General features: G+C 41.0%; 1 protein-coding gene across 1 annotated transcript; it reads left to right on the forward strand.

Annotated features, from left to right (window-relative positions):
• Positions 1–1,202: 1,202 nt before the first annotated feature.
• On the forward strand, positions 1,203–14,657 carry LOC115132394 (zinc transporter ZIP5-like). Its single transcript, XM_029665000.2, has 11 exons — positions 1,203–1,262; positions 1,389–1,438; positions 1,639–1,833; positions 4,080–4,333; positions 5,225–5,414; positions 5,732–5,909; positions 6,097–6,266; positions 6,428–6,556; positions 11,466–11,754; positions 12,417–12,607; positions 13,751–14,657. Exons 3-11 carry the CDS (start codon positions 1,651–1,653, stop codon positions 13,898–13,900), a joined length of 1,734 nt encoding a protein of 577 aa, XP_029520860.1. The 5' UTR covers positions 1,203–1,262; positions 1,389–1,438; positions 1,639–1,650; the 3' UTR covers positions 13,901–14,657.
• Positions 14,658–14,716: the final 59 nt, after the last annotated feature.

Genomic DNA, 14,716 nt, shown 5'->3' on the forward strand with positions numbered 1-14,716 from the left:
TTGATCCCCCGCCCCATGGGCACTCCTACAATTAACACATACCACTAATTTCCCCAATGCTACACATTCCTTTGTCCTTCTGCACACTTCTCACACCTAGGAACCTCCCTTCTACAGACTGCCGTCACATGCCCATAAGCTTGACACCTGTAACAACGTAATGTATTCGGCACAAAAGATTGTACAGGATAACATATTTCCTAACATCACTTTGTCGGGCAAAGACTCAACATCAAAATGCAAAAGAACAGACTGTTCTGTTTCACCAGTCACGCCACCCTGTCTGCGTCACATCAAATGACGAGCATCACTTCAAATGACGAGCATCACAAACACAGAGAATCTTCCCCTTCACTTGGTCAGGTTTCAGTTGGTACCTCTCTCTCTCTCTCTTAGACCTCCTCTGCCTCTTTTCCTTCCATTCCTCCTCCGAATTCCAAGTATTAGTCTCCTTAGGATAATACTGCACTTCCCCTGACGTACAAATTGTTCTTGCCTTCTCAAGGGACGCCATTTAACCGGCTGTCACAATCTCCATACAATCAGCACAAACACCTCGGGATGTATCGCTCAACAGTGCATCCCACTTATAAAGCCCAGGAGAGGGTGTGGTGGCTCTGGGGTTCAAGAGTTCTCCTCTTTGGACTTCTGTTAAAATCAGGCGCATAATCTATTATCCCATTAGGCCCACTCATCCCTCTCTTTCATGAATGATTGTGAGATATTACTACTGTAATGTATTCTTCAAGATTCAAAAGGGGCAATCTGTGGTTGAAACAATAAGAAAAGGGTCACCCCACCTCTGTTCTGGTAAAAAGCTGCGCTGCGGGCCTAGAGACATGTAACCACTCTCAAATTAATAGACAGAGCAATGGATGCAAGGACTGCCCAGCCAATAAATCAAGGTTATAGTTCTAAGTATGATTTAAGCCTGTGCAGTGTTTGTTTGCATGTACAATGTTTACAAACATTGGAGTAACAAGCATAGCAACTGCAGCTTGCCCCTTTAAAGTGATAACAATTTGCATAGGGTAGGCCTATCACAAGAAAGGTTGAGAATTCAGCTAATTATTATTTTTGTGGATATTCATTCAATTCAACCCTTTTTAGGCTACATTGTTAGATCCTCCAACTATTATTATACTGGTTGAAGATGTTGCAGTAGCCCAGTTATTGCAACAACTCTGTTCCAAGGACATGGATATTAAGAACACTTCTCACGTGCCTTGAGCAGGGCAAACCATCCTGCTGTATTGGAAAAGGTAGGTCAATTGCCTTGAGTAATGCTTTGCGGCCTCCCTTATCTGTTTCATGACTCAGTTAACGTGTCGTTATAATATTAACACAGAAAACCAAAAGACAATAACCCCAGGCTCTTCAACCCTCAGATCAGCAGGGCAAGAGAAGATGTACTTCAGGACTGGGAAAAACAACCCGTGTGAGTAGCCTGTAGGCATAATAACATCTGTACGATTTTGTTGTTTCGCGGACTGTATAAAGTTTGGCAATTTTGTAGCGTTTCGCTGCGTGTTACAATTTGACAGACTAAATGATAAACAAACTGGAAGCATTAAGAAGTTGAGACTGTTCACGGTACGTGACTTTTGAATAAACTTGCCTCCATATTGCTTTCTGCAGTTAATTTCTAGGATGTCACCTCTACTGACGCTCGCAGTATTTGTCTGTCTGCCTCTGCTGGAGTTCGGGACAAGGGCTCGACCATCTCTCAGTGGCACAGTGGAAACGCCATCGAATACGACAGACAGGATATCAAATGGAAGCCGACAAGAGGTATCAACAGCCGAACATTTAGACGAGGCTTTTGAGGAGCAGGTGAGAATATTATGGAAGGCCGTCTATGCCATTACAGTTTTGCACATTTTTCTAATTTGACGATTTGATGGCCTGATAAATCCTACCCCCTCTAACCTATGTGAACTTTCCTCCACATCTAAATGTGATGAGTTTACGGCATATTTCAGAGACAAGATAACCAACATTAGGCTTAGTATCAGACTTGATTAAAGTTTGATTTGTGCCCTAGCCTGCCAGGTAAAGGCACTATGGATTTATTTTCCCTGGTTGACACAGACATGCTCAGGAAAGTGATTTCACAATTTCACTCCGATCCAAGCCCCCCTTTTCAAAACCGTTTTTAATTGCATATCTGAAGAAGTGAAAGCTATTGTTAACCACTCCTTGTTCACAAGCACTTTCCCCACTGCACAACAACTTATGTTGAAATGCCTTCTGAAGAAATGTATTCTAGATTCTTAAGTTTTTAGAAATTTTCAGCCAATCTCCAACCTTCCATTCGTCAGCAAAATTCGGGATAAATTGATTTTCAAACAGTTAAATTATTATTTTTTAAATGCCAACTGTATTAAAAAAAATCCAATCTGGTTATCGTGCCCACCACAACACAGAAATAGTGGTAAATGATCTTAGAGCCAACACAGACGCCAAACAGCTCTCTGTCCTAGTACTCTTGGATTTAAATGCTGCATTCAACACTGTTGAACATGATGCCCTTCTGGACAGACTGGAGAGGTGGGTTAGCCAATTTCTAAATTGGTTTAGGACCTTTTTAACTGGTCTAGAGTTTTTGTCACCCTTCGTGAACATAACTCAGAGAAAATACATATCACATGACACGTTCCATCCACAATGTTTGATTTTTGGTCCGGTGCTGTTCAGTTGATATGTGTTACCCCTTGACAGCGTTATTAGAAAGCACAACATAGATTTTCACTGCTACGCAGATGATACACAACTTTAAAATTTCTGAGTCACCAGAGGATTTTAGCTCAATCATTTAGACTGTATTAGTGATTTAAATACTTGGATGGCTCACAATTTCCTCCAGCTAAATCAAGACAAGGCCGGGGTACTTACTGTTGGAGCCAAAGCACAGAGATAATCTGGCCGCACATTTTAATTCACGGGCGATAAAGATAAAAAACCTAGGTGTTGTTTTAGATTCTGAACTAAACTTCAAATCACACATTAGGAATGTGACCATAATAGCTTTTTACCATCTGAGGAACATTGCCAAGGTGCGGCCGTTTCTTTCTCAGGCTGATACAGAGACTCAATGCTATTATTACAAGCAGGCTTGACTACTGTAATGCTCTCCTGTCTGGTCTACCCAAGAAAGCCATTGATCAACTGCAAAACATACAGAATGCTGCAGCACGGGTAATGACCAAGACCAGACAGAGAGCACACATTACACTGGTTTTAAGGTCTCTGCACTGGCTGCCTTTGAGTTTGAGATGATTCAATTGGTTTTTAAATCAATCCACGTTTGTGCACCCCAATACATGTCAGACATGCTTTTAAGTTATGTACCCAGTAGGTCCCTCAGGTCCTCTGGCACTGGCCTTTTAACTATCCTGAAGCCTAAGACCAAGAGACATGGAGAGGCAGCCTTAAGTTATTACGCCCCCAGCTTCTGGAATAGCTTGCCAGGGAACCAGAAGGGGGCCTAAACTGTGGACATATTTGAAAGTGGGTGCTTTTTAGTCGTTCAGGTTTTGTGACTTTTGTTTTTCTTATGTTTGTTGTTTAGTAAATATTTTAGCTTTTATTTTCATTGTTAACTGTTTTCCTGTGAAGCACATCGCGTGGCATTCCATGTCAAATGTGCTGTATAAATAAAGATTCATTTATATTTTTATATTCTCCGGGCATCTCAAATATCTGAATTTGGCCTCAATATATCATTGATACAACTTAATTTCACAGCGACATTATGGATATCATAGTTGATAAGGTTACAACTTAAACTTTCAGGAGAGACACTGATGTCAACAAGACACTAAACCTAAATTGCATCGGTAAAAAGGGGTTGCACTAAATTGCATCAGTTGAAAATGAGCTGGCTGGCTAAAACTGTCACTTTTACAGTAATATTCATTAATGTGCGCTATCCCTGTAAAACAAAATTGAATAAAGTAAAAATATAAAGTAGCCTAGCTATTATAAGTCTCATAATGGCAGTGTTTTAACACTAATGATTATCCTTCTTGCCAACAATTTCAGCTGACAATTTACTCTTGTCAATACCCTTTTTCCAGGTCTACTACTTGCACCGTCTGTTCCATCAGTATGGAGACAACGGGACCTTGAACTATAAGGGCCTTCAGATGTTACTGGGCAGCCTGGGACTAGGGCAGGTCAGTGTGTTGGAGATCAGCCACCAAGGGTTGAGGCACAACCATAACACTCTGACACCCCCTCACCCACAATCTCATGACCATGAAGATCAGGAAACGGACACCCCCAGTCCTAGTAGGCCTATTCAACCACCCCCCTCTGTAAAAGCATCCAGGTGAGACAGATATGGCAACTGATTTGATTCCATGATTGTTAGAGATGTGCAATATACAGTGCCTTCAGAATGTATTCACACCCCTTGACTTTTTCCACATTTAAAATTGATTAGTTGATTTTTTTTTTTGTCACTGGCCTATATACTGTACAATACCCCATAATGTCAAAGTGGAATGTTTTTTACATTTTACATTTTAACTAATTAATACAAAATGAAAGCTGAAATGTCTTGAGTCAAAAAGTATTCAACCCCTGTGTTGTGACAAGCCTAAATAAGTTCAGGAGTAAAACATTTGCTGAACGAGACACTTAAGTTGCATGGACTCGGTTGTGCAAAAATATTGTTTAGCATGATTTTTGTACCCCACATATACAATTGTCTGTAAGGTCCCTAATTTGAGCAGTAAAATGAAAACTTGTTCTCAACTAAATAAAGGTGAAATAAAAATTTGAACACAGATTCAACCACAAAGACCAGGGTGGTTTTCCAATGCTTCAACAAAGAAGGGCACCTATTGGTAGATGGGTAAAAAAACAGACTTTGAATATCCCTTTGAGCATGGTGAAGTTATTAATTACACTTTGTATGGGGTATCAATACACCCAGTCTCTACAAAGATACAGGTGTCCTTCCTAACTCAGTTTCCAGAGAGGAAGGAAACCGCTCAGGGATTTCACCATATGGTGACTTTAAAACGGTTACAGAGTTTAATTGCTGTGATAGGAGAACTGAGGATGGATCAAGGGGTGTGAATACTTTCTGAAGGCACTGTATGTAGCCACTTTTGAAGTACTGAGGTTTTGGCATTCTAGTGTTCATTAAGCTATGAATAGTTACACAATGACATCTGAATAAACTGTGCTGCCTCTTCTCAACGCCCTCTGAAAGAACTCCACAGCCTGGGATATCAGGGCCTGCTGGATCTGGGTCTGAAGAGGGCAGTGCATTATCCTCTGATCATGTGATTAAAGAAGACATTCTTCTATGGTCATCCGCTATTGCACACTCTATTTCTGTCCAAGGAATGTTTGACTCCCTTGTGTCAAATCACCCCACTACGAGGCATCTTCATGGGAACGTGAGTAGTCAATAAAAAAATGTTGATCTGGCTAATGTTTTGTGCCAAATGCACAATGTTAACAACTGAATTCTGCTTACTGTTCTTGGCTAAATGTCATCCTCTCAGGTGATGGTTTTTATTCAAAATTGTTAAGATAAGGAGGAAGTTAAAGGAAAATGGTGTTCTGTTGTACATGCCTGGCCAATGAATGTTTTGGGTCCCTTTTGTCAAAATAAACCACTCTTAGAGTTAATGAGAGAATCCACTATCAAAACATTCCCCATACATAAACAGTTTCTGTGGACAGTGATGACTTTTAACCCTTTCCTTTTCAGTGTCTGAACGTTACTCAGCTGTTGTGGAATTTCGGTCTGGAAAAGGCATCCCACATCACTCCTGCCCACTTCACCCTCCTGTGCCCAGCTCTGTTGTACCAGATTGAGAGTGGCGTGTGTCTACGCCACCCAGAAACCCATAGTGCGGAGTCAGAAAGGAGTGTGACTTTCCTCAAAGGTGCATTAATGAAACTACCAGCTATGACAGGAAATTATTTATCGATATAGTATGTTTTAAAACTCGTTGCATAACTTTACATTTATGACACCTAAACTTCACATAACCCTGGAAACTACAATACCCTATTGACCAAGCAGAATGAATACAACATCTAAATGAATACAATATATTGTTTGTTTTGCAGCTCTGGGATGGAGCTCCTTGGCTCTGGTTGTGATCAGCCTGCCGTCTCTGCTGGCTCTGAGCCTGGTACCACTCCTGCCACCCGCCCGCCTCCGTTCCTTCCTCTGCCCAATGACAGCCCTGGCTGTGGGGACGCTGTGTGGAGATGCCTTGCTGCATCTCCTGCCTCACGTAAGTACCCATCCAAACTGTCAAACACTATATAAATACCAGTGCTGCTGTCTCTGTTTAGTCATGGAGGGTGAATTTGTAAAATCTATTAGTAAATGTTGTAAGGTTAAAACCTGTTGCTGATAGTGAAAACCGTGTCTTGTTGTATCTGTGTCCTGCAGGCTAAGACTGGGCCACACTCAAACCACTCTGAAGAACAGGACTCTATTCTGAAGGGCCTTTGCGTGCTGGGAGGTTGCTACCTTCTTTTCATCTTTGAGAGCCTTCTAGGACTGAAGACCCATTACAAGGTTAGATGGATTAAGATAATAAAGGGGCGAGTTTAATGCTGTTGTCACTGTTTTATAATACACTGTGCATAGTATATTGAACAAAAATATAAATGCAACAATTTTAAAGATTTAGCTGAGTTAGTCAATTGAAATAAATTCATTGGGCCCTAATCTATGGATGGGTGGGCCTGGGAGGGCGTAGGTCCACCCACGTTGGAGCCAGGCTGACCCACTGAGGAGCTAGGCCCAGCTGGCGCCTAGCCAAACTCGGCTAAGTGAACCGAACGAATGTGCTCACATATCCCCTTTTAAAAGACATTAGCTAGAAAAGTGGCAATAGTATTGTTTGTCCATCTTGAGATGCCGTAGCCAGTATACACTTCCTCATAAATCAGAATTAATCTAAGATAAGAAATCTGTCATTCATTTTTAAATTTTTGCAGGATCTTAGTTGCGCAATTTTTTAATCTCACCAAGATGTGTTGTGCAGTATTTTTCAAGTCAATTTTTTTGCATTAAAACTTGCTGTCTGTTGTTGAACGACAACAAACACTTAATTGAAGAATCCCTACTGTTGACCAATCACCGACAAAGGGGTGTAGACTTCGGCTTCTGATCTTTGGCTTGTCTCAAGAATGTTTTTGTGTGTGCACAAAAAGCCCCCAAAAAACCCTGCCGAAGACCAAAACAAACAAACACATAATATATGCCCAAACTGTTTCGGATGGGAAGCATGAGGACGCCTTTAGGCCCTATTCTCACTATGAGATATGAAGACGTCTGAGGAGCAGGGGTGGCGAAAGAGAATTCTACTTTTCAATTCACATTACATCCTTGCCTAACATTTTGTTGTAGCTGGCCACATTACATCCTTGCCTAACATTTTGTTGTAGCTGGCCACATTACATCCTTGCCTAACATTTTGTTGTAGCTGGCCACATTACATCCTTGCCTAACATTTTGTTGTAGCTGGCCACATTACATCCTTGCCTAACATTTTGTTGTAGCTGGCCACATTACATCCTTGCCTAACATTTTGTTGTAGTTGGCCACATTACATCCTTGCCTAACATTTTGTTGTAGCTGGCCACATTACATCCTTGCCTAACATGTTGTTGTAGCTGGCCACATTACATCCTTGCCTAACATGTTGTTGTAGCTGGCCACATTACATCCTTGCCTAACATTTTGTTGTAGCTGGCCATATTACATCCTTGCCTAACATTTTGTTGTAGCTGGCCATATTACATCCTTGCCTAACATTTTGTTGTAGCTGGCCACATTACATCCTTGCCTAACATTTTGTTGTAGCTGGCCACATTACATCCTTGCCTAACATTTTGTTGTAGTTAGCCATTTTGTTGTAGCTGGCCATATTACATCCTTGCCTGACATTTTGTTGTAGCTGGCCACATTACATCCTTGCCTAACATTTTGTTGTAGCTGGCCACATTACATCCTTGCCTAACATTTTGTTTTTACCTGGCCACATTACATCCTTGCCTAACATTTTGTTGTAGCTGGCCACATTACATCCTTGCCTAACATTTTGTTGTAGCTAGCCATTTAGTTGTAGCTGGCCATATTACATCCTTGCCTAACATTTTGTTGTAGCTGGCCACATGACATTCTTGGTCCGCAGCTCAAATTGACCTTAAATATTTCTGTAGCCAGTAAGCACAAACTATTCAACATTGATAGAAACATTTCTTCTTAAAAACAATACATTATTGAATAATGCAACCAAACCATATTATACTCTTGAATAATGCAACATTTTACAAGCATGTATCTGCAGACAATTAGTGTTATTTTCTTATCTGTAGGCTTCACTCCTTAAACGTTATCTTCAAGACATAAGCACAGAGTTGCTATAACAGCATGTCTTCAAGTGACAGCCTATCGAGAAAAAAAGAGCGATTAAACCTCTAATAGGAATATAAAGGTACATGAGGCCTACCTTACAACAAAGCAGGCTTCATCGTGCAAATCATTACATGAGGTAAAAGCAAATTGCGACAAAGTGGGTATAAGTGAATTCACTGCAAGAAGCTGTTTTATATGGAAGTCCATAAACGCCATAAAATAAAATGCCTCGTGATTTGTCAATGTGCACAATTAGTCTGTTCTTCAGTCTGATCAGCAGTAGCCTACTGATAACAACTGCAGCTTCAGGTAGCCTAGAGAAGCCTATGCGATCTGATCCCATTTGGGCTTGGCCAGGAGAAAAATAATCATGTTTTTTATAGCCTCAGCTTTGTATTTATAGCCTAAAATAGGTCCATTTTATTTGTATTCTGAGAAAATGTGAATTTGATAACATTTGGGTTATGTTCACACTTCAGGTGGCTAGGATAGTCAGGCCTTTTTAATAAAACATTACTGACTGGAATTAATTTAATCAGCACAATAGTGATGACATACTCATAGTATCTTTTTCATTACAAATGCAAAGGCCTACACGATGCAACCAGCCATACAGCGAGCTCGGCACTGTTCTTTTTTTTTTTTGTCCAATCGTAGTTCTCTGTGTAAGGGGTTTTAAAGTTGTCATCCTCCCTAGGGCCAGAAGTTATGTGACCTGATTAGAAAATAATCTGGTCCCATTTTATAGCCCATGTGAAACTGCTTTTTAAAAAAAAAAAAAAATGTACAGCTGATTTATTACTATGTCATACACTACAACTAGGGTCCAGTGTTGGTTAGGTTAGCCTACTACCAGATCAGGAAAAACTCTGGGCCCCAGGAAAACAATCCCCCCTCCCACTCTATGACCTGTGGTGCTTACTTGTTTTTGATCCCCATTAGCTTTTGCAGAAGCAGCAGCTACTCTTCCTGGGGTTCACACAAAACATGACAAGTAACAAAACACTGATACACTCAGAGAAGGAAAGTCACACAAACTAAAAATTCAACAATATACAACAAAATGTATACAAACAATACAACAAAGTGTCTGTGTGTGCACCACCTCTGAAATCACCACACAATGCCACAAATGAAAAAAACATATCCTATTTGTACTATCTACATTTCTACATTTGTATGATCTTCCATAGTTTTATGTAGCTCAGTGCATATAGCTGACAGCTACTGTGAAAATATCAGAATATAACAGGCTGTTACTGCAATTTCAGGTAAAAATCTGTCTAAAATATGAGGAAAATGTCTACATTTCAGCTGTTTCAAAAATATTTCTCTGCTATTTACATTTATACCGTAGGAGTGTTGGTTCAACAAGACAATTGTGTTTACATTGCTCTGCTTCAAGGGGCCAACTGTCGGGGGAGTGTTGTGCACTAGAGGTAGTGGTTGACACGTAGCAAGTTCACATTTTAATATGTGTAGCTGACGGTATTTTTACAAAAAGTGTGAAGAGGTTCTATATAGTCTTTGTTAGGAAAGCAGGGTGGATTGTTTGGTCTTGTAGTTTATTAATTTGACCATTTAAAAAAAACAAGCACACATATATAACTTGAAAATGCCATACATGCACATGAATAAAATCATCTCGGAGGATCACACAAATTCTGGGACTTATTTCCATTGTGGTCCTCTTGAGACAAGCTGGCTAGACAAGATCCAACACAGTATGGCAGGGAAATAATAAAACAAAAACATAGAAGAACATCTATCTCATTGCAGTTACATCATTGGGGTTATTCATATGGGCACAGAAGACATCAAACGTATTTTTAAAGCTGCCCAGAGAGGATGTTTTTATAGGCAGAGGCAACTCATTTCATTCTGAGGCTCCAGTATACAAGACAGTACCTTTCCCAGCATTACTCCTGAACTTGTATAAGCACACATCAGCAACACCTGATCTGGTGATGTGATTGTGTGCATCCCTAACACGAGGAAAGTAATCACTTAGAAATCTGGACGCAGGACCATAAATACTCCTGTAAACCAAACCTAGTCTAACCTAGCCTCAACAGGCAGCCAGTTTAGTTCCTGAAAGCAGCTCCTGCCTATGCGAGTATGTGGACTCACCTTCAATACTACCCTGATCAGCTTCTTCTGGGCAATCTGGAGCTTCCCCTTCATAAGTTTAGATAAGCCCCCAAACCAGGAAGTACCAGCGTAGTCAAAATGGCATTGAATGAGGGCAGTAGCTAGCACTTTCATGGAGTCCTTCTCAAGCAGCTTGGACTTTCTAGCCAAAAAACCTAGTCCTGGCATTAACCTTCCCTAGCACTTTATTGGCCATGCTCACACCTCCCAAGCTTCCATCAAGGATACATCCCAAGTAGCTAATAGAGGTTTTAGTAGTCAGCACCTCACCCCCTAACTCCACTCTGATTTCAGAAGACCTGCACAATTTAGGTCTGGATCCAAAAATAATTGCTTCAGTTTTCCCTAAGTGCAGAGATGTCTTATCTCCAAGCCATTTGCTAATGTTAATAAGCTCTGTGCTAAGTATGCTCTCCAACATAGTTTTACTTTTGAGAGACACCAGAAGTGTAGAGTCATCCACATAAAGAAAAAGACGGCAAGAACAAGCATCTTTCATATCATTAAACAATAAAAACAGCACAGGCCCAAGCACGCTCCCCTGCAGAACGCCACAATTCATTGGTTTTGCCTGAGACAGTGAACCATTAATCTCTACTACTTCCTGATAAATAGGACTTTACCCAGCCTAGAGGGATACTGCTTAACCCCAGTGCCTCCAGTTTGGAGATTAGGAGACAGTGGTTAACTGTATCAAAGGCCTTCTGTAGGTCAAGCAGTACCATTCCACACAGATGTCCCTCATCAATCTCTTTCCTGATGAAGTCAGTCAAGTAAAGTAGACATGAATCAGTGGAGTATGTTTTTCTAAAACCCGACTGAAAATCATACATTGGACCCATTAGTATTCAGTTGTGAATGTTTCACTCATATGGACATTTTTTTTTAATGCTCTTTCTTTTGTCATCAGAAGGCTAAGAGGAAGGAGCAGAACACCAGTATAGAGCTGTATCCAGAGAGGGAGCGTACTGCTCTGCAGAGTGAGACACAATCCTCTGAGCACGGTCACGGCCATTCACATGGTCCACCTTCCAAGGAGGAAGCTGGGATAGGAAGCTTGGTGTGGATGGTGGTTATGGGAGACGGAATCCACAACCTTACTGACGGTCTGGCAATTGGTGCAGCTTTTTCTCAGAGTCTGGCTGGAGGTCTCAGCACTACGATAGCGGTGTTCTGTCATGAGCTTCCTCACGAGCTAGGTATACAAGAAAACCTTCCCTTTCAACTGAGTGTACAAAACATTAAAAACAGCTTCTCTTTCCATGACAGACTGACCTGGTGAATCCAGGTTAAAGATATGATCACGTGTTAAATCCACTTCAATCAGTGTAGATGAAGGGGAGACAGGTTAAAGAATGATTTTTAAGCCTTGACACATTGTGTTTGTGTGCCATTTGAGGGTGAATGGGCAAGACAAAAGATTGAAATGCCTTTGAACAAGTTGTGGTAGTACGTGCCAGGCGAACCAGTTTGAATGTGTCAAGAACTGCAACACTGCTGGGATTTTCACTCAACAGTTTCCCGTGTGTATCAAGAATGTTCCACCACCAAAAGGACATCTAGTCAACTTGACCACTGTGGGAAGCATTGGCGTCAACATGGGCCAGAATCCCTGTGGAACGCTTTTGACACCTTGTAGATTCCATGCACTGTTGATTTGAGGCTGTTCTGAGGGCGAAAAGAGGAGGATGTAACTCAATATTAGGTTTGGTGTTCTTAATGTTTTGTACACTCAGTATGTACTGTAGGCTACAAAGGTATAACGCATCATAAAATCCATGTTCAAATTTTCAGGTATACCTCTGATCTGTAATGTTCCATGGAGTATACGGTTCATTCAATGTGTTGACTGTCTGTGTAGGTGACCTGGCAGTGCTGCTAGGAGCAGGGTGGCCTGTTCGCCGACTAGTTCTCTTCAGTGCTGTTTCAGCCTTGCTGGGCTTCGTGGGACTGCTGACTGGCTCTGTCCTGGGCCACCAGTCTGCTCAGATCTCCCCCTGGATCCTCACCCTCACCGCTGGGGTCTTCCTCTACGTGGCCCTTGCTGACATGGTGAGCCACTAGAGTGGATCGATTTCCACACGTACATTTTCACACTAAACACACTTTGACAACTGCTGATGTAAATAGGGCTTTAGAAGTACCATTGATTTAATGATAATGTCAACCATAACCATACTGTGCTGGCTGATATCTTCTTTTCACATTGTCCTTTCCAGCAGGGTGGATGTGTAAAAAGGCCAGGGTCCGGTTTCCTTATAGCGATGAAACTTAGGCTTATGAGTGTTTTAACAATGCATCTTTCCTACAATGGCCTACGATGTAACATATTTCCTAAAACGCCACGCAGAGAGAATGTTCGCTAAGTGCGGCATTTTGTTGATCGAAAGTAAGGCAGTGCTGGTCTCGGATCAGCTTTCTCCTTTAAAATCTTACCTTAACATTAGAATTATTCCACAATACTGACAATGTATCAACTCCTAGAGCGATATCACCTATGGCTTCAAATATTGAGGCGGCTTATTCTAATGCTTATCCTACAACAGGGGTGTCAAATTCATTCCGTGGAGTCCTAGTGTATGCTGGTTTTTGTTTTTTCCTTTCAAATAAGACCTAGACAACCAGGTGAGGGGAGTTCCTTACTAATTAGTGACCTTAATTCATCAATCAAGTACAAGGGAGGAGCGAAAACCCGCAAACACTCTGCCCTCTTTGAAATGAGTTTGACACGTGCCCTATAATAATGCACAAAATCAAGATTTGGCCATTATTTTTGACAGTAGCCAAATGGCAAAATAGAACAAACATGTATTTAAATAAATGTCAGTATATAGGCCTATGTAGGCTATTTATCAGTTTTCATTTGAAACATATTTTTATCATTTGGGAATTTATCAGCGGTTAAGAGACTGAGAATTAAGATGTTTATATGTTTAGTGAAAATCTGTGTATAATGTGACAGTTGGGAAAAAACATATCTAACACAGACATTTTCTGAGTGGTCAGTAAATAATAAGCAATTTAAGTGCAACTTTAGTAACAATAGTTTTGGTTAACAGCTTGGAGATTTAACCTCCTATGAAAGGTTCAAATGATGAACTTAGCCTTAAGATGCTTTTGGGAAACCAGGCCCAGCTCAGTACAACTCTGCTGGGCTCCGTGGTGTGAAAATGTCACATTCTCTCCCCTCAATAGTTACCTGAGATGCTTCATGGTGATCCTGGCCCGATGGGACCCTGGACTCGCTTCCTGCTACAGAACCTGGGCCTGTTGACAGGGGGAGCAATCATGTTGTGTATCGCTTTGTTTGAGGACCATATCGCATTCAACCTGGGTGACATCTGACTCAATGGGAAGGATATGAGTGGATCAAATTCTAAACCACCTGAGGTTGATGGTGATTCAAACCCACTGGATTGGCTACTCTTAATTCAAAGTTCAAACGGCCAATATCAAGACCTCAAAGTAGACTTCATTTACAGTACTTTACTACTAAAGACCTGAAAAACATGATTTGAGATGACCTCAATTAAGCACCAGCTTCACTTTTAGAGCACTCTGAGGCACATTTACATTTTTAGTAATTTAGCAGACATTCTTATCCAGAGTGATTTACAGGAGAAAGTGCCTTACTCGATGGCAGACAGGTTTTTTCCCCCATCTAGTTGGCTTGGGGATTCGAACCATCAACCTTTCGGTTACTGGCCCAAACGCTAGGCTACCTGCTGCCCTACTGACACAATTTGATGGTTAATGTAAACAACCCATGAGTCACTCGTCCTGCCGGGCAAGATGATTATCACATGGCCAAGAGAATGGCACTGTACTGCACACAATTTGCTTTCTTATTACCATGTTCTATGAAACTACATTCTCTTAATGTAGTGTGCAACTTGTTTTTTCCTATATCATGAATGTATTTTTATGGGAATGGAAAACAAATCTAGTCAATTATTTCAGAATGTTTTGCATGGGTTGAACCACACTGGCAGGAAGTACAAAACATATGTAGATTTTCAATATGTACTTTTTGTTTTTTAAAATCTTGAATACTGAATAACCATGTCAAATTCACCAATAAAGGAGTCCCTTTTATATCTGACCATGACTCCAGAGCACTTCTCACTAGTTGTACATCTAGAAATCAAATCATAACACATG

The sequence above is a fragment of the Oncorhynchus nerka genome, linkage group LG7 (genome assembly GCF_034236695.1).
Source record: "Oncorhynchus nerka isolate Pitt River linkage group LG7, Oner_Uvic_2.0, whole genome shotgun sequence".
Classification (NCBI taxonomy): domain Eukaryota; kingdom Metazoa; phylum Chordata; class Actinopteri; order Salmoniformes; family Salmonidae; genus Oncorhynchus; species Oncorhynchus nerka.